The sequence below is a fragment of the Ranitomeya imitator genome, chromosome 5 (genome assembly GCF_032444005.1).
Source record: "Ranitomeya imitator isolate aRanImi1 chromosome 5, aRanImi1.pri, whole genome shotgun sequence".
NCBI classification, from domain to species: Eukaryota; Metazoa; Chordata; class Amphibia; order Anura; family Dendrobatidae; genus Ranitomeya; species Ranitomeya imitator.
The window spans coordinates 437,930,937-437,958,080 of NC_091286.1; the positions used below are offsets into that span (position 1 = coordinate 437,930,937).

General features: G+C 44.9%; 1 protein-coding gene across 3 annotated transcripts in view; it reads right to left on the reverse strand.

The window, feature by feature from the left end:
• The window catches only part of LOC138638118 (probable cation-transporting ATPase 13A4), a 900,755-nt gene that overhangs the window by 399,402 nt on the left and 474,209 nt on the right, over positions 1–27,144 (reverse strand). For all 3 annotated transcript variants that reach the window (XM_069727142.1, XM_069727140.1, XM_069727141.1), the window contains 5 exons: positions 24,069–24,130; positions 23,628–23,772; positions 10,198–10,284; positions 6,150–6,306; positions 5,485–5,602 (listed from right to left, as the gene is read on the reverse strand). In XM_069727142.1, coding sequence (XP_069583243.1) covers positions 5,485–5,602; positions 6,150–6,306; positions 10,198–10,284; positions 23,628–23,772; positions 24,069–24,130 — 569 coding nt within the window. The remainder of the gene's footprint in view (positions 1–5,484; positions 5,603–6,149; positions 6,307–10,197; positions 10,285–23,627; positions 23,773–24,068; positions 24,131–27,144) is intronic.

Here is a 27,144-nt window from a genome sequence, read left to right on the forward strand (position 1 = left end):
GGAAGTCTACTGGACGAGGTGGCGGGCGAAGAGGAGGAGGACGAGGAGGATAATGGGGATGAATACTTTTTTGATGAGGAAGCTTCTCAGGGGGCAATAGAAACTGGTGGCATTGCAAGGACAGGTTCAGGGTTTTTGAGGGAGACAAGTGACGTTGATTTGCCAGAAAGTGCTCCTCAATCCAGCACAAGCAGTGAATTGACAACTGGAACATTGGCCCACATGGCGGATTATGCCTTGCGTATCCTAAAAAGGGACCCCCACATTACAAAAATGATGACCGATGAGGTTTACTGGTTAGCCTGCCTCCTGGATCCACGCTATAAAGGGAAATTGCAAAATATCATGCCACATGAGAACCTTGAACAAATATTGGCAACCAAATAAGCATCTCTTGTAGACCGTTTGATTCAGGCATTCCCAGCACACAGCGCCCGTGATCGTTCTCACACGAGCTGCAGGGGCCAGCAGACCAGAGGTGTTAGAGGTGCAGAAATCAGAAGTGGCATTGGACAGAGGGGTTCCTGACCAGGTTGTGGAGTGATTTTGCAATGACCGCAGACAGGACAGGTAATGCAGCATCAATTCGAAGTGACAGGAGACAACATTTGTCCAGTATGGTTACAAACTATTTTTCCTCCCTTATCGATGTTCTCCCTCACCTGTCATTCCCATTTGATTACTGGGCATCCAAAATAGACACCTGGCCTGAATTGGCAGAATATGCATTGCAGGAGCTTGCTTGCCCAGCAGCTAGTGTGCTATCAGAAAGAGTATTCAGTGCTGTTGGTTCAATACTGACCGAAAAAAGGACTCGTCTGGCTACCCAAAATGTTGATGATCTAACCTTCATTGAAATGAACCAATCATGGATTTCTAATTATTTTGCCCCTCCTTTCCCGGCTGACACCTAGCTTTCCTGTAAAAAGGTCTTGCTTTTGGACTGGTCTTACTGACTGTTCCAATTTCTCAATTTGCAGCTTCTGTATGTCCAGTATACGATATTTTTAAACCTCCCTAAATGGGCCGACTCCCCCCACGGGGCCGTGGTCAGTCGCCACTTGGCGCAAGCAACCGTGAGAGTGCCATTTGTCTGAAGAGGTGGGTGTGTCCACTTTTGGGCGACGGCACTGGCACACGTTCCCTCATAGTACAAAGAAGTGTCTCTGGCGGTGGTGGTGCACACCCAAAGTCAGACACACCGTTGTAACATGAGGGGCCCTGGGCCAGTACCACCGCCCAGGAGAGAGTGTCTCCCCCAGCTCAAACAGTGCTCTACCACTTGCAAAATTATCTCTCACTGCTCCACCACTGTTTAGTCTATGCGGTTAAATCCTTCAATGGCACTTCCAATAACAATTTGTTGACATGTATGATGCTAGTAAAAATATTCAGGGGCCCTGTCCTACATTTACACCAGATAATACTTTGCGCCAAATACCAATGCCTGCAAGTCAGCAGAGGAGCCCACCCCTGTACCCAGGTATGCCACCTGTTTATTTATTTATTTTTTGGGGGGCGAAACATTAACATGTATTTATTATTTTGGAGTACTAAATGTGTCAGACACTCCTTCCAATTGTCCTCCGCTGACCACTCCAATGCTGCCTGTGTACCCCTGTAACCTAATAAAACCTGCATCGAGCCAAATTTTTTTATTTTAGGCCTACTAAGTCTGTCTGCGGTCCCTCCATCCAATTGTCCTCCGCTGACCACACCAATGCTGCCTGTGCACCCCTTCAACATAATTAAACCTGCATTGAGCCTAATTTTATTTATTTTAGGCCTACTAAGTCTGTCTGCGGTCCCTCCTTCCAATTTTCCTCCTCTGACGACACCAATGCTGCCTGTGCACCCCTGCAATCTAATTAAACCTGCATTGAGCCTATTTTTTTACTTTAGGCCTACTAAGTCTGTCTGTGGTCCCTCCTTCCAATTGTCCTCCGCTGACCACACCAATGCTGCCTGTACACCCCTGCAATCTAATTAAACCTGCATTGAGCCAACTTTTTTAATTTAAGGCCTAGTAAGTCTGTCTGCGGTCCCTCCTGCCAATTGTCCTCCGCTGACCACATCAATGCTGCCCTTGTACCCCTGTAACCTTTTTTAAACCTGCATCGAGCCAACTTTGTGGTGTAAGGCCTACTACCAGTGATTGTCTGCGCCACTCAATACAGCTGTCCTCCTCTTAAAAAAGCTGAGCTGCAATTGCCAGGTTTTCAGCCTATCGGAATTTGAAAACTGCATTGGGGCTACAAGTTTGGTTGGGTTCTACAAACGGTGTCTGCCACTCCAAGGTGTTCTCCAGGTTTACTTTCCCGAGCTTCAATCTTCAGGCTCTCATTAAGTAGTTGTTAATATAACACTGCATTAGGCCTACTAGTTTGGTTGGGGCCTACTAACGGTGTCTGCCGCTCCAAGGCGTTCTCCTGGTTTAATTTCCCGAGCTTCAATCTTCAGGCTCTCATTAAGTAGTTGTTAATATAACATTGCAGTTGGCCTACTAGTTTGGTTGGGGCCTACTAACGTTGTCTGCCGCTCCAAGGTGTTTTACAGGTTTACTTGCCTTAGCTTCAATCTTCAGGCTCTCATTAAGTAGTTGTTAATATAACACTGCAGTTGGCCTACTAGTTTGGTTGGGGCCTACTAACGGTGTCTGCCGTTCCAAGGTGTTCTCCAGGTTTACTTTCATGTGCTTCAATCTTCAGGCTCTCATTAAGTAGTTGTTAATATAACACTGCATTTGGCCTACCAGTTTGGTTGGGGCCTACTAACAGTGTCTGCCGCTCCAAGGTGTTCTCCAGGTTTACTTGCCTTTGCTTCAATATTCAGGCTCTCATTAAGTAGTTGTTAATATAACACTGCAGTTGACCTACAAGTTTGGTTGGGTTTTACAAACTGTGTATGCCGCTTCAAGGTGTTCTCCTGGTTTACTTTCCCAAGCTTCAATCTTCAGTCTTTCCTTAAGTAGTTGTTAATATAACACTGCATTTGGCCTACTAGTTTGGTTAGGGCCTACTAACGGTGTCTGCAGCTCCAAGGTGTTCTCCAGGTTTACTTTCATGTGCTTCAAACTTCAGGCTCTCATTAAGTAGTTGTTAATATAACACTACAGTTGGCCTACTAGTTTGGTTGGGGCCTACTAACGGTGTCTGCGGCTCCAAGGTGTTCTCTAGGTTTACTTGCCTTAGCTTCAATCTTCAGGCTCTCATTAAGTAGTTGTTAATATAACACTGCAGTTGGCCTACTAGCTTGGTTGGAGCCTACTAACGGTGTCTGCCGCTCCAAGGTGTTCTCCAGGTTTACTTTCATGTGCTTCAATCTTCAGGCTCTCATTAAGTAGTTTTTAATATAACACTGCATTTGGCCTACTAGTTTGGTTGGGGCCTACTAACGGTGTCTGCCGCTCCAAGGTGTTCTCCAGGTTTACTTGCCTTAGCTTGAATCTTCAGGCTCTCATTAAGTAGTTGTTAATATAACACTGCAGTTGGCCTACTAGTTTGGATGGGGCCTAGTAACGGTGTCTGCCGCTCCAAGGTCTTCTCCAGGTTTACTTTCATGTGCTTCAATCTTCAGGCTCTCATTAAGTAGTTGTTAATATAACACTGCAGTTGGCCTACTAGTTTGGTTGGGGCCTACTAACGGTGTCTGCCGCTCCAAGGTGTTCTCCAGGTTTACTTGCCTTAGCTTCAATCTTCAGTCTCTCATTAAGTAGTTGTTAATATAACACTGCAGTTGGCCTACTAGTTTTGTTGGGGCCTACTAACGGTGTCTGCCGCTCCAAGGTGTTCTCCAGGTTTACTTGCCTTAGCTTGAATCTTCAGGCTCTCATTAAGTAGTTGTTAATGTAACACTGCAGTTGGCCTACTAGTTTGGTTGGGGCCTACTAACGGTGTCTGCTGCTCCAAGGTGTTCTCCAGGTTTACTTGCCTTAGCTTCAATCTTCAGTCTCTCATTACGTAGTTGTTAATATAACACTGCAGTTGGCCTACTAGTTTTGTTGGGGCCTACTAACGGTGTCTGCCACTCCAAGGTGTTCTCCAGATTTACTTGCCTTAGCTTCTATCTTCAGGCTTTCATTAAGTAGTTTTTAAATTACACTGCATTTGGCCTACTAGTTTTGTTTGCCCTACTAACGGTGTCTGTCGCTCCTTGCTGTTCTCCTCCACTGAACAAAGCAGTGCCACCTGTTTACTACTGTTACCAATTTTGAACTGCATTTAGCCTACTTCCTGATTTGGGCCTACTCACTGTGTCAGCCTCTCATTACAGTTGTCTTCCACTGAACAAAGCAATGCCGCCTGGTTAGTCCTGTTACCAATTTTGAACTGCATTTAGCCCACTTTATTATTTGGGCCTATAGTGTGTTTCCTCCTCATCCTGCCCATTGCCCAGCCAGTGCTAGATGAGTCTGCTGGTACATTGACCCAGACCGCTACATTCCCCTTGTACGCTACACAGCCAGAATCTGACCCTGCTGAAAGTCAGATTCCCCTTCCCGCATACTATACCACCTTACACGGGGACAAAGAGGAAGATGCAGATGAAAGTGCAGGTACCTTTATCAGGTGGGGGGGCATACTCGTTGGCGACATCACTGGCACAGGGCCCCTCATAGTACGCAAAACTGTCACTGCCGGTGGGAGGTGCCCCCGCCGTGAAAATACACCGCCGTACTTTGAGGGGCCCTGCGCCAGTGCCAATGCGAATGAGTGGGCCCCCCCTGCTTGCTCAGGATCACAGCACTTGCAAAGTTGATATACTTACCTCTCCCTGCTCCACTGCCGTGATGTGGTCGACGTTTCCTGGGCCCACTAAATACTTGAATCAGCCATACCCCCCACAACTTTAGCCAAATGACCCCCAATTTCCAATGCCTAACTATTATTATAAGGTAAATTAAGATTGACAAGCTTCAGTAACAAGAATGGATGTTTTTGCCATTAAAATGGGCACTGTAGGTGTTTTCCTGGCCTCCACTCACTGCCGACTATGCTTCCCCATTGACTTGCATTGGGTTTCATGTTTCGGTCGATCCCCGACTTTTCGCGATAATCGGCCGATTTCACTCGACTCGACTTTTGAGATAGTCGGGTTTCGCGAAACCCGACTCAACCCTAAAAAAGTAAAAGTCGCTCAACTCTACCTTCAGTGTCTAAAAGCACTGACCTGAGTGGGCGGTCCCGCAATACCACATGGACTATTTGTTTTCAGTTTTATTTTCACTTTGTGCTAGAAAAGGCTCTGTTTTGCTTTGCCTTCCGGAGCGGTTTATGAAGTGAAATGAACTTGCCTCGATTATTGCATGAGAACTGCCTCCTGTGCCTACCTCAAGAGCAGCTGAGTGAGTACAGATCCCTACAACCTGTTAATGAATACAGTATGTCTTATTCCTGCACTTCCCTTATTAAAACTGGCATACAAAACTCCAGTCTTAACAAATCAGGGTCTTAATACTTAAGTATATGTAAAAGTTATTCTTACCTGTCTGTGTTAAAAGACTTTGGCAGATCTTCTTTTTGCAGTGACCGACAAGCTAGCCCAATTACCCGGAAGCCTTGTACTGTGCAATCATCAAGTTTCTCAGAGAAGTTGTCTGGAACTATTAAGAAATGAGAAACACTACTCAAAATCAAAATTATCTATAGCCATATAGACTGTAACAAAATATGTGTTGATTACAGTTCCATGAATTTAGGAAGGAATATACATATTTTATATTTCTGGAAATCATAGCAAACTTCATACTTTCCTTTGTATTAGAAGTGAATATTTAATTTTGCACATATGCCAAATTATGCCAAAGTTATCTGGAAAAAAATTCTGCAAATTGAACCAGTAGGTGGTATAAAGTTAGATAAATGTTGAAAGATGCCCTGAAGTTAAAGTTTCTATTGCCCTACTTGCTGTTCTTAAATAAATATCACAAGAAGGGCAATATAAATATCTAAATTACCATCATTTCCATAGTTATATAATCATAACCAATTAATTTTTACTCATTGTGCAAACTTCCTCATTTTGAAGAAGATTTTTGTATTTTATTATCAATGTACAAATGTAAACTATTATATCAACAAAATAATTAGTCAATAATTATACAACACATCACAGTTATTCTAACTATACTACACATACTTTATAGTTACCTGTTTCTGGTTTGCAATAGCACACAACCATTTCAGGCGCCCCTTTCATGAACATTGTCATATTACTCTCTCCAATAATCTGGGTAATGACAGACATGCGCTGTAAAGTGGAGGAGAATGGGAACTGGTGTAGAATAAGGATTCCTTCCACTGGAGTCTACTTGATGCAGAAAGAATTTAGAAACTGTTTTTAATGAACAAGAATTAAACTATCGTGTACTGCTTTTAGCTAATTCAATATAAAATGCTGTTCATAAACAATAATGGTACATTAACACATTACATTAGCTTAAAATGATGCACACATTTGCCCAGGTGGGGTATAACTTTCTGCAGCAGAATGATCATGTACAATATCAGAAGGCGAACGTACATGAGTTGTGCCCGTGCTATACGCAGCAGGAGCCAGCTGTAATGTACAGATGAGTTTCCTCTACATTTGCTGGGAATGAAGAAACTCTGATTCTAGCGGCATAAATGATCATATGTTTGTAGCATCTAGTGTGTTATAGACGCCTGATCCTTGGTTAAAAAAAAGGATTTTTTCTGTGACTAACATGATACAGCATGCCATATTTCAATTTTGAATTTACTGTCACTGAAATTCAACTTTTTGCAGAGGTGGTGCAGAGTTTAAAATCTAATTTTTGGTTGTTAATACAGAGCTCCTACCACACTATCTGAGCAACATGACTGGGAAAAAGCGAGGTCGTGATGGAAGGGGAATTAGGCTTAGTGTTCAAGGTGTAAGTGGGGTAGGTGGTAATGTTGGTGAAAGCATTAGTGAAGCAATGTCACTTCTTATGTAAAGACAACTGACAACCTATTTTACTGCACAGGCTACGCCACTACATTTCTTTGGCAGCCGCACAATGTTGCACCTTGTCGATGATGCCCAGAAAGAGCATGTACTCGTGTGGATGGCAACTGCAGCTTCAAGTGGCCTCTCCTCCACTTCCTCCACCTCAACATCACACCCTGTATAGTCCACATATGTGGCACCCAAATTCCCCTTGCTTCCCTACATGTCCCAATTATCCAAGTGTTCAACTGATTGCACAGAACCACAGGTGGGTCAATAGTTATTCACACATTCAATGCTCAAAGTGGTGACAAGGGTTGCCTAGCCTAGGCCTTTTTTGACACTAGATCACGAAAGATGGGGACCGACACACAGAGTACCAAGAACCAGGGGGGGGGGTTACAAGTATACAAGTAGCGAGACACCTCCTTAGGTTTGTACTACTGCAAAAAATGGACCTTAATCGAACTGGACAATCGGAAAAACACCATAGAACCACAAGATCTCAGCGCAGCTACATTATAGCAGAGCTTCTGCCTGTAAAATATGTTAACCCCTTCAGATGGATTTACATCGTGGGACGTTACAGATCAACAGAAGGTATGTATATTGTTGGTTTATTATTTTTCCTTTGTTTCAGAGCGAGGGTCTTCAGGTGGATTGAGAGAGCAATAAAATATTAAAACAACCTGTGTTTATTTCATTAAAATAATTTTTAATAATGTGTGTGTGTGTTTTTTTAACCATTTCATGCTATTGGATTAATAATGGATAGGTGTCATAATTGACGCCTCTCCATTATTAATCTGGCTTAATGTCACCTTACAATAGCAAGGTGACATTAACCCTTCATTACCCCATATCCCACCGCTACATGGGAGTGGGAAGAGAGTGGCCAAGTGCCAGAATAGGCGCATCTTACAGATGTGCCTTTTCTGGGGTGGCTGGGGGCAGATGTTTTTAGCCAGGGGGGGCCAATAACCGTGGACCCTCTCCAGGCTATTAATATCTGCCCTCAGTCACTGGCTTTACTACTCTGGCAGAGAAAATTGCGTGGGAGCCCACGCCAATTTTTTCTGCGATTTAACCCTTAAATTTAATAGCTAGAGCGCCCAAATATGGCACATACACACTACTAACATTAGTAGTGTGGAATATGCAAAAAAATGGGGATATGAGATGGTTTACTGTATGTAAACCATGTCTCATATCATGTCGGGTTTAGGAAGGAGATAGCAAAAGCCGGCAATTGAATTACCGGCTTTCTGCTATATCGCGCTGAAGTAAATATATATATATATATATATATGTGTGTGTCTTAATGATATATATATATATATATATATATATATATATATATACATATATATATATATATATATATATATAGACAGTATATATGTTTTTCTGATTTTTTGAGAACATGGATCCATTGTATGTCCGTATGTCGGTTTTGCAAGCCTGCGAGAAAATGTCACAGTACGGATGCCATACGGATTACATACGGAGGATGCCATGCGCAAAATACGCTGAAACACCCTGCCTACGGAGGCGATACGGACGACTATTTTGGGGACATTTCTGCGTATTACGGCCGTAAATTATGGACCGTATTTTTATACGCTGAGTGTGACGCCGGCCTTACATGGAAACCCTGGTGTAAGAGTTTAACGCAGAGAGCAGGATAAATGTGCGCCGAACATTACTGTAATCTTTGGGAGGCTGAATGAAAAAATGAGGCTAAGTAGGCTAAGAATTGGTTTTCCTTGTGCGGTATAAATGATTAGGCGACTTTATTCTTTGGGTCGGTGCAATTACAGTGATACCAGATTTATATTGGGTTTTTATGTTTGGCTTCGATCACTCACATATAGACTCTTTATTGCAAAAAATAGTTTTTGCATCACCACATTTTGAGCGCTATAATTTTTCCATATTTTGGCCAACAAAGTCATGTTATGGCTTGGTATTTGCGGAACAAGTTGACGTTTTTAATGGTAGCATTTTCAGACACATTACATTTTTTGATCACTTTCTATTCCAATTTCTGGGAGGCAAAATGAAAAAAAAACTGCAATTCTGGAATTTCTTTTTGGGGAGGTTCATGCTGTTCCATGTGTGGTAAAATTGATAAGGCAGCTTTATTTTTCTGGTCATTACGATTACAGTGATACTGCATTTTTATTGTTTTCTTATGTTTTGCGCTTTTACACAATAAAAACTATTTTATAGAAAAAATAATTATTTTTAGATACCCTTATTGTGATAGCTATAACTTTTTTATTTTTTCACCGATGGAGCTGTATTTGGCTTTTTTTGAGGGAATAGATGACATTTTCAGCAGTACCATGTTTATTTATATCTGTCTTTTTTAGCTCATTTTATTCCACTTTTTGTTCAGCAATATGATGACAAAGCATTGTTTTTTGCCTTGTTTTTTATTTTTTTATGGTGTTCACTCAACGGGTTAACTAGTTGGATGGTTTTATTGGTCTGGTCAGTGTGGACGCGGCGATACCAAATATATATACTTTTCTTATTTATATTTTTTTCATTAAAATATTTATTTATAGATACACTATCTTTAGATTTTTTTTATTATTATTTTTGATTAGTTTTTTTAAATATTTTTGCAATTATTTAAACTTATTTTTTTTACATTTGTTAATCTTTTTTACTTTGCCCCACTATAGGACATCTGGTCATCATGGCAATGATTGGGACCCCACATTACTCTGAAGAGTCTCCGATCCAAGGGCAGAGGTGCTGTCAGCCCTCTGCCAGCACCCAGAATACTGCAGTCGTGTTCGATCACATCATTTTGGGGGTTAAAGTGCTGGGAGCGGTCTGTGATTTACTGCCAGGGCTGACATTCGGCAGTGATTGCCTGAACACCACCCACGTGCGCACGATCGTGAAGATGTAATAATCCGTCTGTGGTCAAATGGGTCCAGGGCACATCGACGGATTATTACATCTGATGTCAGAAAGGGGTTAAAACAATATACTGATCCAAAGAGGGAACCTGGGCACTGGTAGATGAGGAGCGGTTTGTATCTGTTGATTTTTTAATTATCTTATTATATTTCCAGCTGGGCGGCTTTTTTAGTTACATTTAAAGGTTGAACCATCCCTTTAATACTCATGAGATTAAAGATTAAAAACATAATCAGTAACACATAATATATTAAACTTTTTCAGAAAATCATACTGAAAAATAAAATTATGAAAATAAAATTAACTTGCCTTTGCAGCAGAAGGTCCAGGTTTCACCATTGTGCAGCCTTTATATGGGTCATTTTCTCTGATTTTTACCTTGTAATCTACAAGTTCCTGTTCAATATATTAAATTCAGATTTATTAATGAAGGGTTATTCCCATCACAGCCATTCATGCGTCAGTCAGTCTGTCTCTTTAAGGCTAGAGTCACACATGCGAGAAACACGTCCGTGTCTCGCATGTGAACAGCAAGCTCTGGCACCGGCACTTCGGAGCGGAGCGTGCAGCCGCATAGCAACACATGGAGCTGCACGCTCCGCTCCGAAGTGCCGGCACCAGAGCTTGCTGTTCACATGCGAGACACGGACGTGTTTCTCGCATGTGTGACTCCGGCCTAACACTCAGTTTTCAGAGATTGGTGAACCTCTGACCACCTCTGCCTCTCCAACATACTTTTTTCTACACAGTCGTGTAATTTTCAAGTCAATTGACCCTCCAGCTGTTTTTCATTAGTACAACTTAACTTTTTTTATATGTATTGTTGCCAGCTATTTCTAAATGTGTTAACTTTTTTTTCTGTTCTTTTGTAAACAAAATATGGTAATAAGAAATTTTGAATCATTGTGTTAGGGGTCGAGTTCCCGTCTCTGCACAGGGGGAGTCTTGGGCCATCTCCGCTGAGGTCTCCCATTCTTCTACTGCTGCAGTGGAGCCTGCTAAGCAGAGACATCAGTCCCAGCGTCTTGCTCAGTCTGACTCTGTGCAGAGGGTTATTGCTGCATTTCCACCTTCTGCCATTGAAGCCAGTGCTGGGCAGCGGCGAACAGACTCTTTTGGGATTAAGTCCTGCTTTTCTCCTTCTGAGTATGCCCAGGGTAAGATCTCTCATTCGAGGGTCACATGCTTGGATACTTACTGCAGCAAAGCCCATTGGTTCTCCAGGAAGATCCTGAAGGTGCTCAGGCTCTGTGGCAGCCTCTCATTGGTCCTTCTAGGAAGGTCTTGCACTTGCTGCAGCTATAAAAGGATCACATGGCCACACAGCCATGCGCTAGTATCAATGCATGTTATAAGTTTTGCGCCAATGTGGTCACGCTTGTGTGGATTCAGGGACCCGGCTGAAATAAGCCACTTAGAATACCGGCACCTCCGGTGAGGAGATTGTGTGTATGGTTTCAGGGCCCCGGCTGAAATAAGCCACCTAGAATACCGGCTCCTCTGGTGAGGAGATTGTATGTTTGCCTCCGTCATTGCATGACCAAAAGCTGCTATCTGCTCAGCAGTTACTGTGTATTCCTGTGGAGTTTAACAGGACACAGTCCTTTCCTTATAGCGACTCTGTGAAGCAACAGAGATCGCTTCTACCGCCATATAGTGCCGCCGTTTGCCAGCATCAGGTAGCTTTCCTGCACGGTGGACCTCGGGCTGCGAATGCACCAAATTACATCTCTATATTTACTTGGTGCATTCCGCCAGCCATAACAGTATACTAGCGCCAGGGTCTGGCTGGTAAATGGCGGACGATCAGCGTGTACAGCGGTACATCCAGCAGCTGGAGGGTAGGTTGGCGGCTCTAGAGCGCACAACCTCAGCTGTGGATGTTACCGCAGTCGCTGCTCAGGCTGCCAGTGTAGCTGCAGCCAGTTTGTCCTCTGTCACCCTGTTATGATCTGGTGGCCTAGGAGCAGCATGAGACGGACTCTGGAGAAGGTGGTCCCTGTACTGACCGCAAACCCTGAACCTAGCAGCACAACTAGAAGTAGCCGTGGGGGGTACCTAACACTCCCTAGACCCCTCGGCACAGCCTAAAATCTAACTACCCCTAAAGACAGAAACAGGAAACCTATCTTGCCTCAGAAAAAATCCCCAAAGGATAGATAGCCCCCCACAAATATTGACTGTGAGAGGAGAGGGAAATAACATATGCAGATATGAAATCAGATTTTAGCATAGGAGGCCATATTAGCTAAAAAGAAAGAATAAAACAGAGTACTATGCGGTCAGTATAAAAACACTAGAAAATATCCACCGCAGAAAATACGGATCACCACATCTGACTAAAGACATGGGGGGTATATCTGCATCTCCAGAGAAATAGCTAGGCTGCAAAAAATCCTTCACAGACCAAGCTGGACAAGACAAAAACATGAAAATGCAAAGAGCTGTAAGGTCCACAGCAGGTGGACAGCAAAAACAAAGCCAGGACTTATCTTTGTAGAAAAACACAGCAAACTGGAGAGACCAGCAGGGAAGTGAATCCTTCAAGAACAATGGACAACTGGCACTGACTAAAGGATCCAGCAAAGCTATATACCCCAGTCAGTTTTGCAATTAGTAGCTACACCTGTCCACTCCTGCAGTCCAGGCACAACTGCATTACCCTCTACAACCACCAGAGGGAGCCCAAAAGCTGAATTCACAACAGTACCCCCCCTTGAGGAGGGGTCACCGAACCCTCACCAGAGCCCCCAGGCCAATCAGGATGAGCCCGATGAAAGGCACAAACCAAATCAACGACATGGACATCAGAGACAGTAACCCAAGAATTATCCTCCTGGCCATAACCCTTCCCCTTGACAAGGTACTGAAGCTTCCACCTCGAAAAAAGGGAATCCAAAATCTTCTCAACAACATATTCCAACTCCTCGACGACCAATACAGGGGTCGGAGGATCAACAGAGGGAACAACGGGCTCCACATATTTCCGCAACAAAGATCTATGGAAGACATTATGAATGGCAAAAGAGGCCGGAAGCGCCAGGCGAAAGGACACCAGATTAATAATCTCAGAAATCCTATAAGGACCAATAAATCGAGGCTTAAACTTAGGGGAAGAAACCTTCATAGGAACATGACGGGAAGATAACCAAACCAGATCACCAACCCGAAGCTGGGAACCAGCACACCGACGACGGTTAGCAAAATGCTGAACCTCCTCCTGAGACAGCACCAAATTGTCCACCACATAAGCCCAAATCTGCTGCAACCTGTCGACCACAGAATCCACACCAGGAAGGTCAGAAGGCTCAACATGCCCTGAAGAAAAACGAGGATGAAAACCAAAATTACAAAAAAAGGCGAAACCAAAGTAGCTGAACTAGCCCGATTATTAAGGGCAAACTCGGCCAATGGCAATAAAGCCACTCACTCATCCTGATCAGCAGACACAAAGCATCTCAAATAGGTCTCCAAGGTTTGATTAGTTTGCTCAGTCTGGCCATTTGTCTGAGGATGAAATGCAGAGGAAAAAGACAAATCAATGCCCAGCTTGGCACAAAAGGCCCGCCAAAACCTAGAAACAAACTGGGAACCTCTGTCGGACACAATATTCTCCGGAATACCATGCAAACGTACCACATGCTGAAAAAACAACGGAACCAAATCAGAAGAAGAAGGCAATTTAGGCAAAGGCACCAAATGAACCATCTTAGAAAATCGGTCACAGACAACCCAGATAACCGACATTCTTTGGGAAACAGGAAGATCGGAAATAAAATCCATAGAAATATGCGTCCAAGGTCTCTCAGGGACCGGCAATGGCAAAAGCAACCCGCTAGCGTGGGAACAGCAAGGCTTAGCCCGCGCACAAATCCCACAGGACTGCACAAAAGAACGCACATCCCATGACAAAGAAGGCTACCAAAAGGACCTACTAACCAAATCTCTGGTACCAAAAATCCCAGGATGGCCAGCCAACACAGAACAATGAACCTCAGAAATCACTTTACTAGTCCATCTATCAGGAACAAACAGTTTCCCCACAGGACAGCGGTCAGGCTTATCAGCCTGAAATTCCTGAAGAACCCGTCGCAAATTAGGGGAGATGGCAGAAAGAATCACCCCTTCCTTCAAAATGCCGACCGGCTCAAGAACCCCAGGGGAATCAGGAAAAAAACTCCTAGAGAGGGCATCCGCCTTAACATTCTTAGTACCAGGAATGTACGAGACCACAAAATCAAAACGGGAGAAAAACAGGGACCATCGAGCCTGTCTAAGATTCAGCCGTTTGGCAGACTCGAGGTAAATCAGATTCTTATGATCGGTCAGGACCACAATACGGTGCTTGGCCCCCTCAAGCCAATGTCACCACTCCTCAAATGCCCACTTCATAGCCAACAACTCCCGATTGCCGATATCATAATTGTGTTCCGCAGGCGAAAACTTCCGAGAAAAGAAGGCACATGGTTTCATCAAAGAACCATCAGAATTCCTCTGAGACAAAACGGCCCCTGCCCCAATCTCAGACGCGTCAACCTCAACCTGAAATAGAAGAGAAACATCTGGCTGACGCAACACAGGGGCAGAAGTAAATCAGCGTTTAAGCTCCTGAAAGGCAGAAACAGCCACGGAGGACCAATTCGTCACATCAGTGCCTTTCTTGGTCAAATCGGTTAAAGGTTTAACCACACTGGAGAAGTTGGCAATGAAACAACGATAAAAATTAGCAAAGCCCAAGAATTTCTGAAGTCTCTTCACAGATGTGGGCTGAATCCAATCATGAATGGCCTGAACCTTAACCTGATCCATTTCTATAGATGAGGGAGAAAAAATGAAACCCAAAAAAGAAACCTTCTGCACTCCAAAGAGGCACTTTGACCCCTTCACAAATAAAGCATTATTACGAAGGATCTGAAATACCATCCTGACCTGTTTCACATGAGACTCCCAATCATTGGAAAAAATCAAAATATCATCCAAATATACAACCATGAATTTATCAAGATAACTCCGAAAGATATCATGCATGAAGGATTGGAACACAGATGGGGCATTAGAGAGTCCGAATGGCATCACAAGGTATTCAAAATGGCCTTCGGGCGTATTAAATGCAGTTTTCCATTCGTCACCCTGCTTGATACGAATAAGATTATATGCCCCTCGAAGGTCAATCTTAGTAAACCAGCTAGACCCCTTAATCCTAGCAAACAAATCAGTAAGCAAAGGCAAGGGGTATTGAAATTTAACCGTGATCTTATTCAAGAGGCGATAATCAACACAGGGTCTCAAGGAGGCATCCTTCTTGGCAACAAAAAAGAACCCCGCTCCCAACGGTGAAGAAGATGGCCGAATATGCCCTTTCTCCAAAGACTCCTTAATGTAGCTCCGCATGGCGGTATGTTCAGGCACAGACAGGTTGAAAAGTCGGCCCTTAGGGAACTTACAACCTGGAATCAAGTCAATAGCACAATCACAGTCCCTATGCGGTGGAAGGGAACTGGATTTGGGCTTATCGAATACATCCTGGAAGTCAGACAAAAACTCAGGAACTTCAGAAGAGGGGGAAGAGGAAATTGACATCAAAGGAACCTGATCATGAACCCCCTGACAACCCCAACTAGTCACAGACATGGATTTCCAATCTAACACCGGATTATGTAGCTGCAACCATGGAAAACCCAGCACAATATCATCATGCAAATTATGCAACACCAGAAAACGACAATCTTCCTGATGGGCTGGCGCCATGCGCATGGTCAGCTGTGTCCAAAACTGAGGTTTATTTTTAGCCAACGGTGTAGCATCAATGCCCCTCAAAGGAATAGGGTTCTGCAAATGCTGCAAGGGAAAACCACAACATCTGGCAAATTCTAAGTCCATTAAGTTCAGAGCGGCGCTTGAATCCACAAATGCCATGACAGAAAATGATGATAATGAGCAGATCAAGGTCACAGATAACAGAAATTTAGGTTGTATAGTACTGATGGCAACAGAACTAGCGATTTTCTTAGTACGCTTAGGGCAATCATAAATAACATGAGCAGAATCGCCGCAGTAAAAACACAACCTATTCTGATGCCTGAATGTTTGACGTTCAGCTCTAGACAAAATCCTATCACACTGCATAGGCTCAGGGCTCCGCTCAGAGGACAACGCCACAGTGTGCACAACTCTGCGCTCGCGCAAGCACCGATCAATCTGAATGGCCAGAGACATAGAATCACTCAGACCAGCAGGCGTGGGGAACCCCACCATAACATCTTTAACGGATTCAGAAAGAACCTTTCTGAAAATTGCCGCCAAGGCATCCTCATTCCATTTAGTCAGTACAGACCATTTTCTAAATTTCTGGCAATACAATTCTGCCACTTCTTGACCTTGACACAGGGCTAACAAGATTTTCTCAGCCTGATCCACAGAATTAGGCTCATCATACAACAACCCCAATGCCTGAAAGAACGAATCAACATTAAGCAAAGCAGGATTGCCAGATTCCAGGGAAAATGCCCAATCCTGTGGGTCACCACGCAGCAGAGATATGATGATTTTAACCTGCTGAATAGGATCACCAGAAGACCGGGGTCTTAATGCAAAAAACAGTTTACAGTTATTTTTGAAACTCAAAAATTTGGATCTGTCACCAAAGAATAAATCAGGAGTGGGAATCTTAGGTTCTAAGGCAGGAGTCTGAACAATGAAATCTGAAATACCTTGTACCCTAGCAGCAAGCTGATCCACCCGAGAAACTAACTCCTGAACATTCATGTTAATACTAGACTCCGTAGCCACCCAGAGGTAAAGAGGAAAGGAAAGACAAAACACACTACAGAAAAAAAAATGGCTCAGCACTTTCCTTCCCTTCTTCTGAGATGCGTTTAACTCATTGCTGGCCAGTTGTACTGTTATGATCTGGTGGCCTAGGAGCAGCATGAGACGGACTCTGGAGAAGGTGGTCCCTGTAGTGACCGCAAACCCTGAACCTAGCAGCGCAACTAGAAGTAGCCGTGGGGGGTACCTAACACTCCCTAGACCCCTCGGCACAGCCTAAGATCTAACTACCCCTAAAGACAGAAACAGGAAACCAATCTTGCCTCAGAGAAAATCCCCAAAGGATAGATAGCCCCCCACAAATATTGACTGTGAGAGGAGAGGGAAATAACATACGCAGATATGAAATCAGATTTTAGCATAGGAGGCCATACTAGCTAAAAAGAAAGAATAGAACAGAGTACTATGCGGTCAGTATAAAAACACTAGAAAATATCCACCGCAGAAAGTACGGATCACCACATCTGACTAAAGACATGGGGGGTATATCTGCATCTCCAGAGAAATAGCTAGGCTGCAAAAAATCCTTCACAGACCAAGCTGGACAAGACAAAAACATGAAAATGCACAGAACTGTAAGGTTCACAGCAGGTGGACAGCAAAAACAAAGCCAAGACTTATTTTTGTAGAAAAACACAGCAAACTGGAGAGACCACCAGGGAAGTGAATCCTTCAAGAACAATGGACAACTGGCACTGACTAAAGGATCCAGCAAAGCTATATACCCCAGTCAGTTTTGCAATTAGTAGATACACCTGTCCACTCCTGCAGTCCAGGCACAACTGCATTACCCTCTACAACCACCGGAGGGAGCCCAAAAGCTGAATTCACAACACCACCCCTGCTCCGACTTTATTCCGTCTCCCGCTTCCAGACAAGTTTGCTGGTGACAGTAAGCTGTGTCAGGGATTCGTGAGTCAGTGCTCCATACTCCTTGAGCTCCTGGCTGCACATTTTCCTACGGAACGGGTGAAAGTGGTATTTATTTTATCCCTTTTGTCGGGCAGGGCGTTGGAGTGGGCAACGCTGCTATGGGAGCTTAATGATCGTGTGGTGCAGAGCGCTCCTCTCTTCCTGGACGCTCTGAAACTGGTCTACCGCGCTCTAATTGTTGGCAATAGCTCAGAGTTCGTCCATGGTCAGCCAGTTCACCGTGCAATTCCGGACTCTGGTCTCTGAGCTGGAGTGGCCGGATAAAGTCCTTATTCCGGTGTTCTGGAAAGCACTGGCAGGCCATCTGAAGGACGCCTTGGCCACCAGGGAGATTCCCGCCACACTGGAGGAGCTCATTACTATATCTACCCGCATCGACCACCGTTTTAACGAGCGGAGGTTAGAGCGGACCCAGTGTAGGCAGAGGTTTCGGCTGGCTCCCACCTTCGCCAGATCTCTAGAATCTACCGTTCAGGCGTCCAATTTCCATGAGGTCATGGAGGTTTCTCGAGCGGGACCTACCGTATATACTCGAGTATAAGCCGACCCGAGTATAAGCCGACCCCCCTAATTTTGCCACAAAAAACTGGGAAAACTTATTGACTCGAGTATAAGCCTAGGGTGGAAATGCAGCAGCTACTGGTAAATGTTAAAAATAAAAATAGATCATTATTTCCCCATAGCTGTGCCATGTAGTGCTCTGCACTGTTCATTATTGCCCCATAGCTGTGCCCCATATAGTGCTCTGCACCGTTCATAGTTCCCCATAGCTGTGCCCCATATCGTGCTCTGCACCGTTCATAGTTCCCTATAGCTGTGCCCCATATAGTGCTCTGCACCATTCATAGTTCCCTATAGCTGTGCCATATAGTGCTCTGCACCGTTCATAGTTCCCTATAGCTGTGCCTCATATAGTGCTCTGCACCGTTCATAGTTCCCTATAGCTGTGCCTCATATAGTGCTCTGTACCATTCATTATTGCCCCATAGCTGTGCCTCATATAGTGCTCTGCACCGTTCATATTGCCCCATAGAAAGCTCTGCCATTGTCGCTGCTGCAGTAAAAAAAAAAAAAAAAAAAGCAATACTCACCTCTCTTGATTGCAGCTCCCCAGCGTCCGGTCCCGGCGTCTCTGCGCACTGACTGATCAGGCAGAGGGCGCCGCGCACACTATATGCGTCATCGCGCCCTCTGACCTGCACAGTCAGAGCGCAGAGACGCCGGGAAGATGGAGCGACGCCCGGCGGCTGGAACGCAGACAGGTGAATATTACATACTTACCTGGTCCGGCTCCTTCCCCCGCACAGCTGTCTTCGGTGCCGCAGCTTCTTCCTCTATCAGCGGTCACCATTACCGCTGATTAGAGAAATGAATAGGCGGCTCCACCCCTATGGGAGGTGGAGCTGCCTATTCATTTCTCTAATGAGCGGTCCCACGTGACCGCTGAAGTGGGGAAGAAGCTGCAGCACAGAAGACCGTGGGACGGCAGGAAGCGCCAGGATCGCTGGGACTAGGTAAGTATGCCTCAGCGCCCTCTCCCCCTCACCCGCCGACCCTGCCACCCACCTTGACTCGAGTATAAGCCGAGAGGGGCACTTTCAGCCCAAAAATTTGGGCTGAAAATCTCGGCTTATACTCGAGTATATACGGTAAGTCTCGGACCGCTCGATTACCCGTGGTTTGTAGAAATTGTCAACAACAATGATATTATGCAAATAAATGTCCACAGCGGTCGGGTACACGATCGCATCTAGTAACCATTGGAGGAGGTTCACTAGACACCGCAGCATTTTCTTCCAAGCTGTTCTTCAAAGGGACAATCATGTTTGGCTCATCCTCTCTAACAGTCGAGCTTTGTGTGGACTCTGGAGCAAAGGGGAATTTCATGTCCTCTGCTTTTGCTCTGCACCATGCAATACCTCTGGTGATGCTCGCCAACCCGGTGACTGTTAGAGTAGTGAATGGGTCGACACTTCCCTCACAAATCACACACCAGACTGTCCCTTTCATGTTATCTATGTCACCTTCCCACCAAGAAATTATTTCCCTTCTTGATCTTCCCGAGGGAATGGACGAGATTCTGCTGGGAATACCCTGGCTCCGTTTCCACTCCCCACATGTTGAGAGGACCTCTGGGAGGATATTGGGTTGGAGTGATTCATGTAAGGGCAGATGTGTGAGGGAGTGCATTCAGGTTTCCTCTATTGAGATACCCGCAGATCTCTCTTCCCTTCCCAAGTGCTATTGGTCCTATGCAGACGTCTTCTCCAAAAAGACTGCGGAGACCCTTCAACTGGACGCTATAATGTGTGACTAGTGCTGTAGGATAAGTCGGGCGCTAGGTAGCAGCCATACACCTTCCGTGAACAGTCATACTATAGGGTAAGGGTATCCAAGGACGACTTGCACTCACAACATACACACATTAGCAATTGTTTGACAATACTAGCGCATGGCCGTGCGGTCATGCGCAGTTTATATAGCAGCAGCACAGGAAGTGGCCACAGCACTTTTGCCCTTCTAGAACCTGCCAAGAGGACCAATGGAATGTGCTGCAGAGCCTGAGCACATGACCCTCGATCTCCAACGGGAGACCTTACGCTGGGCATGCTCAGTACGTGCAGACAAGGACTTAGTCCGAGAGAAGTCCGCTCGCTGCTGACCAGCACAGACTTTAATAGCAGAGACTGGAGAAGCAGCAGTAACTCTCAGAACAGAGTGAGAATGAGCAAGACGCTGGGACCGACGTCCCTGCTGAGCACACTCCACTGCGGCTGGACAAGAATGGGAGACCGCAGCGGAGGTGGCTCGAGATTCCCCCTGTGCAGAAGCGGGAACTCGACCCCTAACACTCCTTCTATGCAAAGTTGCAGAAGTGTATGTTTGAGCAGAAGTTTTTACCTTTCCTGGGCTATATCATCTCCGCCCAGGGATTGGCTATGGATCCTTCCAAACTACAGGCTGTAATGGACTGGCAAGAACCCCATTCTCTTAAAGCGGTGCAGCGCTTTTTGGGGTTCATAAATTTACTATCGTCAGTTCATTCCCCACTTCTCAACTTTGGTAGCTCCCTTGGTAGCCCTCACCAAGAAGGGAGCAAATCCCAAATTGTGGTCTGAAGAGGTGTTCAAGGCTTTTTCTTCTATTAAGTCTCATTTTGCTAGCGCTCCCATCCTACATCGTCCCGATGTTGATAAGCTGTTTATAATGGAGGTGGATGCCTCATCCATTGGTGCAGGAGCAGTCCTCTTCCAAAAGGATGCTCAACGTCGGAAGCATCCTTGCTTCTTCTTCTCCAAGACCTTCACACCAGTGGAGAGTAATTATTCCATCGGGGACAGGGAGTTGCTAGCAATGAAGTTAGCCTTCTCAGAGTGGACACATCTTTTGGAGGGGGCTCGCTTTCCCTTCCAAGTCTTCACGGACCACAAAAATTTGGTTTATTTACAAACAGCCCAGTGGCTAAATTCTCGCCAGGCCAGATGGTCCTTGCTCTTCTCCCGGTTCCACTTCACCCTCCATTATCTCGCTGGGGAGAAGAACATTCATGCTGATGCCCTCTCTCGCTCTGTTGTGTCATCTGAGGAGGAGGAAGGGGAGCCTCGGCTTATTGTCCCTTCTGAGAGCTTGATAACCGAAGCTCCGGTTTCGCTAGAGTCTGTGCCTCCGGGCAAGACTTTTGTACCCATTAATTTGTGACCGGAGGTTCTCTCTTGGACTCATTCGTTCAGGGTGGGTGGACACTTTGGGACAAAGAGGACTTCTGAGCTGCTGGCGAGGATGTACTGGTGGCAACATATGGTCCGTGATGTCAGAGATTATATTCAGGCGTGTGTCTCCTGCGCTAAAAATAAGTCTCCTCGACAACGGCCAGCTGGGTTACTTTATCCCTTGCTGGTGGCAGACAGGCCCTGGGAGATGGTCGGGATGGACTTTGTGGTGGGTTTGCCCAAGTCTCGTAGCTGTACCGTCATTTGGATTATCACCGATCATTTTTCTAAAATGGTGCATTTGGTGCCGCTTCCACGGCTACCTTCTGCTCGGGCCTTGGCAGCGTTGTTCATAAAACACATCTTCCGCCTACACAGTATGCCGGACAAAATTGTCAGTGACTGGGGTCCCCAGTTTGCGTCTCGGTTCTGGAGAGAGCTTTGTCATCTTCTCAGCATTGAGTTGAATCTCTCTTCCGCATATCATCCTGAGACGAATGGGTTGGTAGAGAGGGCCAACCAGACCTTGGTCACATATCTGCGACATTTTGTCTCAGTCAGGCAGGATGACTGGCCATCCTTGCTACCATAGGCGGAGTTTGCACCGAACAACGCCGTAGCCAACTCCACTGGAAAAACCCCATTTCTCCTTAACTATGGTCAGCATCTGCAGGTACCTGTACCTATGCCTGTGTCTTCCGCTGACTCCAGGTTGGCAGACTGGGCTGTGGAGGCACGGGATATTTGGGACCGCACTCAGGATGCCATTCGGGCCTCCAAGGAGAGAATGAGGTCCTCCTCTTATGCACATCGGCACCCCGCTCCGACCTTTGCTCCTGGCGACTTGGTGTGGCTCTCCGCCCGTAACATCAGGCTGCGAGTTGAGTCCACTAAGTTTGCACCTCGCTACTTGGGCCCTTTCAAGGTCCTCGACCAGGTTAACCCTTTGGTCTACCGTTTAGCCCTTCCACTACGCCTGGGTATCACCGACACCTTTCATGTGTCCCTCTTGAAACTCGTATACATGTCCCGGTTTTCCGAGTCATCTGCCGGGACATCGGGTTCGTCTATGGACGATTACGAGTTGAACGCTATTTTGGGGTGCAAGGTGGTACGTAGCAAAAATGTTTATTTGGTGGACTGGAAGGGTTACGGTCCTGAGGACAGGTCCGGGGAGCCTGCTGAGCACATTCAAGCTCCACAGCTTATTGTTGCTTTTGAGCGTAAGCGAGGTCCAAGGGGGGGCTCTAGGAGGGGGGCAATGTTAGGAGTCGAGTTCTCGCCTCTGCACAGAGGGAATCTTGGGCCAGCTCTGCTGCGGTCTCCCATTCTTCTCCTGCCGCAGTGGAGCCTGCTCAGCGGAGATGCCGGTCCCAGTGTCTTGCTCAGTCTGACTCTGTGCAGAGGGTTATTGCTGCATTTCCAGCTTCTGCCATTGAAGCCAGTGCTGGGCAGCAGTGAACAGACTCTTTTGGGACTAAGTCCTGCTTTTCTCCTTCTGAGCATTCCCAGGGTAAGATCTCTCATTGGAGATCGAGGGTCACATGCTTGGATACTGCAGCAAAGCCCATTGGTTCTCCAGGAAGGTCCTGAAGGTGCTCAGGCTCTGTGGCAACCTCTCATTGGTCCTTCTAGGAAGGTCTTGCACTTGCTACAGCTATAAAAGGTTCGCATGGCCGCACGGCCATGCGCTAGCATCAATGCATGTTATAAGTTTTGCGCCAATGTGGTCACGCTTGTGTGGATTCAGGGACCCGGCTGAAATAAGCCACTTAGAATACCGACACCTCCGGTGAGGAGATTGTGTGTATGGTTTCACGGCCCCGGCTGAAATAAGCCACTTAGAATACCGGCTCCTCCGGTGAGGAGATTGTATGTTTGCCTCCGTCATTGCGTGACCACAAGCTGCTATCTGCTCAGCAGTTACTGTGTATTCCTGTGGAGTTTAACAGGACACAGTCCTTTCCTTATAGCGACTCTGTGAAGCAACAGAGATCGCTTCTACCGCCATATAGTGCCGCCGTTTGCCAGCAGCAGGTACGTTTCCAGCATGGTGGACCCCGGGCTGCGAACGCACCAAATAACATCTCTATATCTACTCGGTGCGTTCCGCCGGCCCTAACACAATTCCATTCTTGTTTTCTTTACATCTTACACAGCGTCCCAAATTTTGGGGAATTTGAGTTGTAGATGGGTTTATAATAATAGAGGTGAATTTTATATTCTTATAAAATGTTAACATATAAACTTTTTTAACATGTAACTTACCCAACCTGTTCCCTCAAACATCTTCAAGTCCATTGGATCTCCTAGTAATTTCCCGTCCATTGTGATAAGTGAGTGACAACTTGTCATTGCTTGAAGTATGGGACACCAGCATAGCTTAGAAGTGAGAAATATCGTATCCTGAAAACTAAAAAATGCATGTTGACGTACATAGCATTGTTTAACTAATATTAATTTTAAGTTTAAAATGAGAAAAAAAGGAGTGGATTAAAAAATAGTAAACATAGCAGACACCATGGAAAGGGAAAGCATTATATGGAATAGGGGGTCCCTTTGGGCTTGCTTAAAGAAGGAGAGCACAATTTATTGATATAGAACAATTGGCTTTGCTATTGAATGATTGAATGTTGACATTGGCCACTGATTGAGCTTTTACTTCTGGCAGGCAAGCACTTTACAGTTGTTATGCTGACTGAAACTTACCATCTTTTATCACAAGGAAGAACACCATTCAAATCCAAGATGTCTTCTGTCAAAGTTCCAGTCTATTTAGACATGAATTGAAAAATCTTATGCAAATGTTGTAAATATCTTGACTCCAAGTACAATTTCAGACAAGTAAATACAGGAACAATCTAGCATCCTTATTTTGGACACAGCATCTGAATCTATAGATTCTACCGAGCTACTGTTAGTTCACTATAAAATCCTATAGTAAAATGGCCAAGATCTACCAAAGATCTTATATCACTATAACTATTGAGCAATCATAAAGGAAAAAAATCACCATCAGCTCACTAAATCTAGCAAAACGTCCATGGATTCAGAAATTGTCCAATGCAGAAATACAAGAGGTCGGCAGGGTAAAAATAACTGAGATCCAGCACCGGAATTATAAAAATTCAGTAGTTTATTGGATCAACATTACAAAACAATACAAGAAAAGATATATATATCTTGGTACTGTGTAAGCCAGTAGATAGAAAAATATTTAGAATTGAGAGTTCGCAGTGGTTGATACCTTTAGCCATTAAAAGGTGTCAACCACTGAGGACTTTCAATTCTAAAAACAAAAAAGCAAACCATGGAGGGACATGAAACACCTGACTCATTTCGAACAGAGATGTTCCTAGTCATAGAAATATCTATGACTAAGGAGATCACTGTCCGAAATGCATCAGGTGTTTCATGTCCCCCCTTGGCATGTTTTATTGTTTTTTAATGTTGATGCAATAAAGTATTGAATTTTAATAGTTCTGATGCTGGATCTCAACTACCTTTACCATAACTAATAAGGATAATAAACTAACTTTTATAAGGTAAACCAGCAATCAAATATGCTTTCACCTAGAAAATATATACATCTTAGATCATTAAAAACCTCACATGGGATGCATGTTTTCTCTAGTTTATGCAGCATGAATCAAAAAGGCTACATTATTGCAGTTATGTATCTTTTTCTCTGAAACACTGTGGTAGTTCAAAGAGTACATACTTTGAATAGTCAGCAAAGGACTATGTGTTTCAAATGACTAGTCTTGAATGACAAGTCAAGTCCCATGGATCTTCTCCCATCCCAGTCCTGTACGGTGAGCAAAAGAGCGGGATTGGTGTAGACACAGAATGGGAACGAAGGGTCAGAATGGGTGCATACAAAGTATGGGGAATGAAGGAGGAAATTTGAGGACGTAGCATGGAGAGCAACGGGGATGGGTGCAGATAGAGTATGTAGAGTGAGAAGGGTTGGGCATAGACACAGCATGGAAAGCACAATATGGGGAAATAGGGAGTGTGACTGGTAAGGTCACGGTATTGGGAGCAAAAGGGGGATGGGTACTGACAATAAGGGGAGTAAGGGTGGATGAGTGTGAAAACAATGTGGGGAGGGGGATGTGATAGGGGAGTTTTGAGGGAAATAGTATGAGGAGACAATATGGAATGAGAAAAATGAGAGAGGACATGGAATTGAGACTGAGTATTGCAAGGGGGTGGTATGGGAGTATAGTCTTAGACCACAGGAAGGAGGAGACAGTCTGCCGAGGATGGGGTGTGTGTTGAAAAAGCAAAGTATAAGGCAGTATAGGGCAGTATATGGGGCCATCGTTAGAGTGAGTATGGGGCACAATATGGAAAGGAACGTGCAAGGAATGTGGAGAGTATGTACCATAAGAGGGACAAAGTGTGTGGATCATATTTTGTGCAGGGAATACAATGATGTGCCATTATATATCAAGGGGCCCAGATTAGGGTAGATATTTTTATTCAGTTGTATTACAACTAGTTATGAGCGAATTTCTGCAAAAAATGATCGCGAAAAATAAGTTAGGCACAAATATAGCATATTCGGATTCGTGATTGGAAACATGAGCAAAATTTTATAAAATCTGAAAAAAATTGGAAATATTTGGTATAAAGTGCAGGAAAATATTTGCGTTGACACTAAAGTATTTTCAGCACTTTGTATTAGAGTTGAGCGACTTTTACTTTTTTCGGATCGAGTCAGGTTTCACGAAACCCGACTTTGTTAAAAGTCGGGTCGGGTGAAATCGGCCGATTATTGCGAAAAGTCAGGGGCCGACTGAAACACGAAACCAAATGCAAGTCGGCTGTGAGTGGAGGCCAGGAAAACACATACAGTGCCCATTTAAATGCCAAAAACATCAATTCTTATTACTTAAGCTTTGCAATCTTAATTTACTCTATAATAATAGCTAGGCATTGAGACAGGGCCAACATGGTCTTCTCCGCTTGATCCACAGAATTCGGTTCATCATATCATAATCCTAAAGCCTGAAAAAAGGAGTCTACATTATGCAAGGCCGGATTCCCAGATTCCAGGGAAAATGCCCAATCCTGCGGATCGCCACGCAACAGGGAGATGACGATTTTAACCTGCTGAATGGAATCACCAGAGGATCGAGGTCTCAGAGCAAAAAACAGTTTACAGTTGTTTTTAAAACTCAAAAATTTGGACCTGTCACCAAAAAACAAATCAGGAGTAGGCTCTAAAACAGGAGTCTGAACAATATAATCAGAAATACCCTGTACACTAGCAGCAAGTTGGTCTACACGAGAAGCTACTTCCTGAACATCCATGCTAGAACAAGACTCCTCAGCCACCCAGAGAAAAAGAGGGAAGAGAAGACAAAGCAGACTGCTGGGAAAAAAATGGCTCAACACCTTTCTTCCCTTCTTCTGAGATGCATTTAACTCATTATAGGCCAGTTGTACTGTTATGATCCGGTGACCTTGGAGCCGCATGAATCTTTCTCTGGAGTAGGTGGTAACTGTACTGACCGCAAATCCTGAACTAACACCGCAACTAGAAGTAGCCGTGTGGTGTGCCTAACAAACCCTAGACACCTCGACACAGCCGGAGGACTAAATACCCCTATAGATGGAAATAGGAAATCTACCTTGCCTCAGAGCAGAACCCCAAAGGATAGGCAGCCCCCACGAATATTGACTGTGAGTAGGAGAGGAAAAACACACGTAGGCAGAAAACAGGATTTAGCAAAAGAGGCCACACTAGCTAGATAGGAAAGGATAGGACAGAATA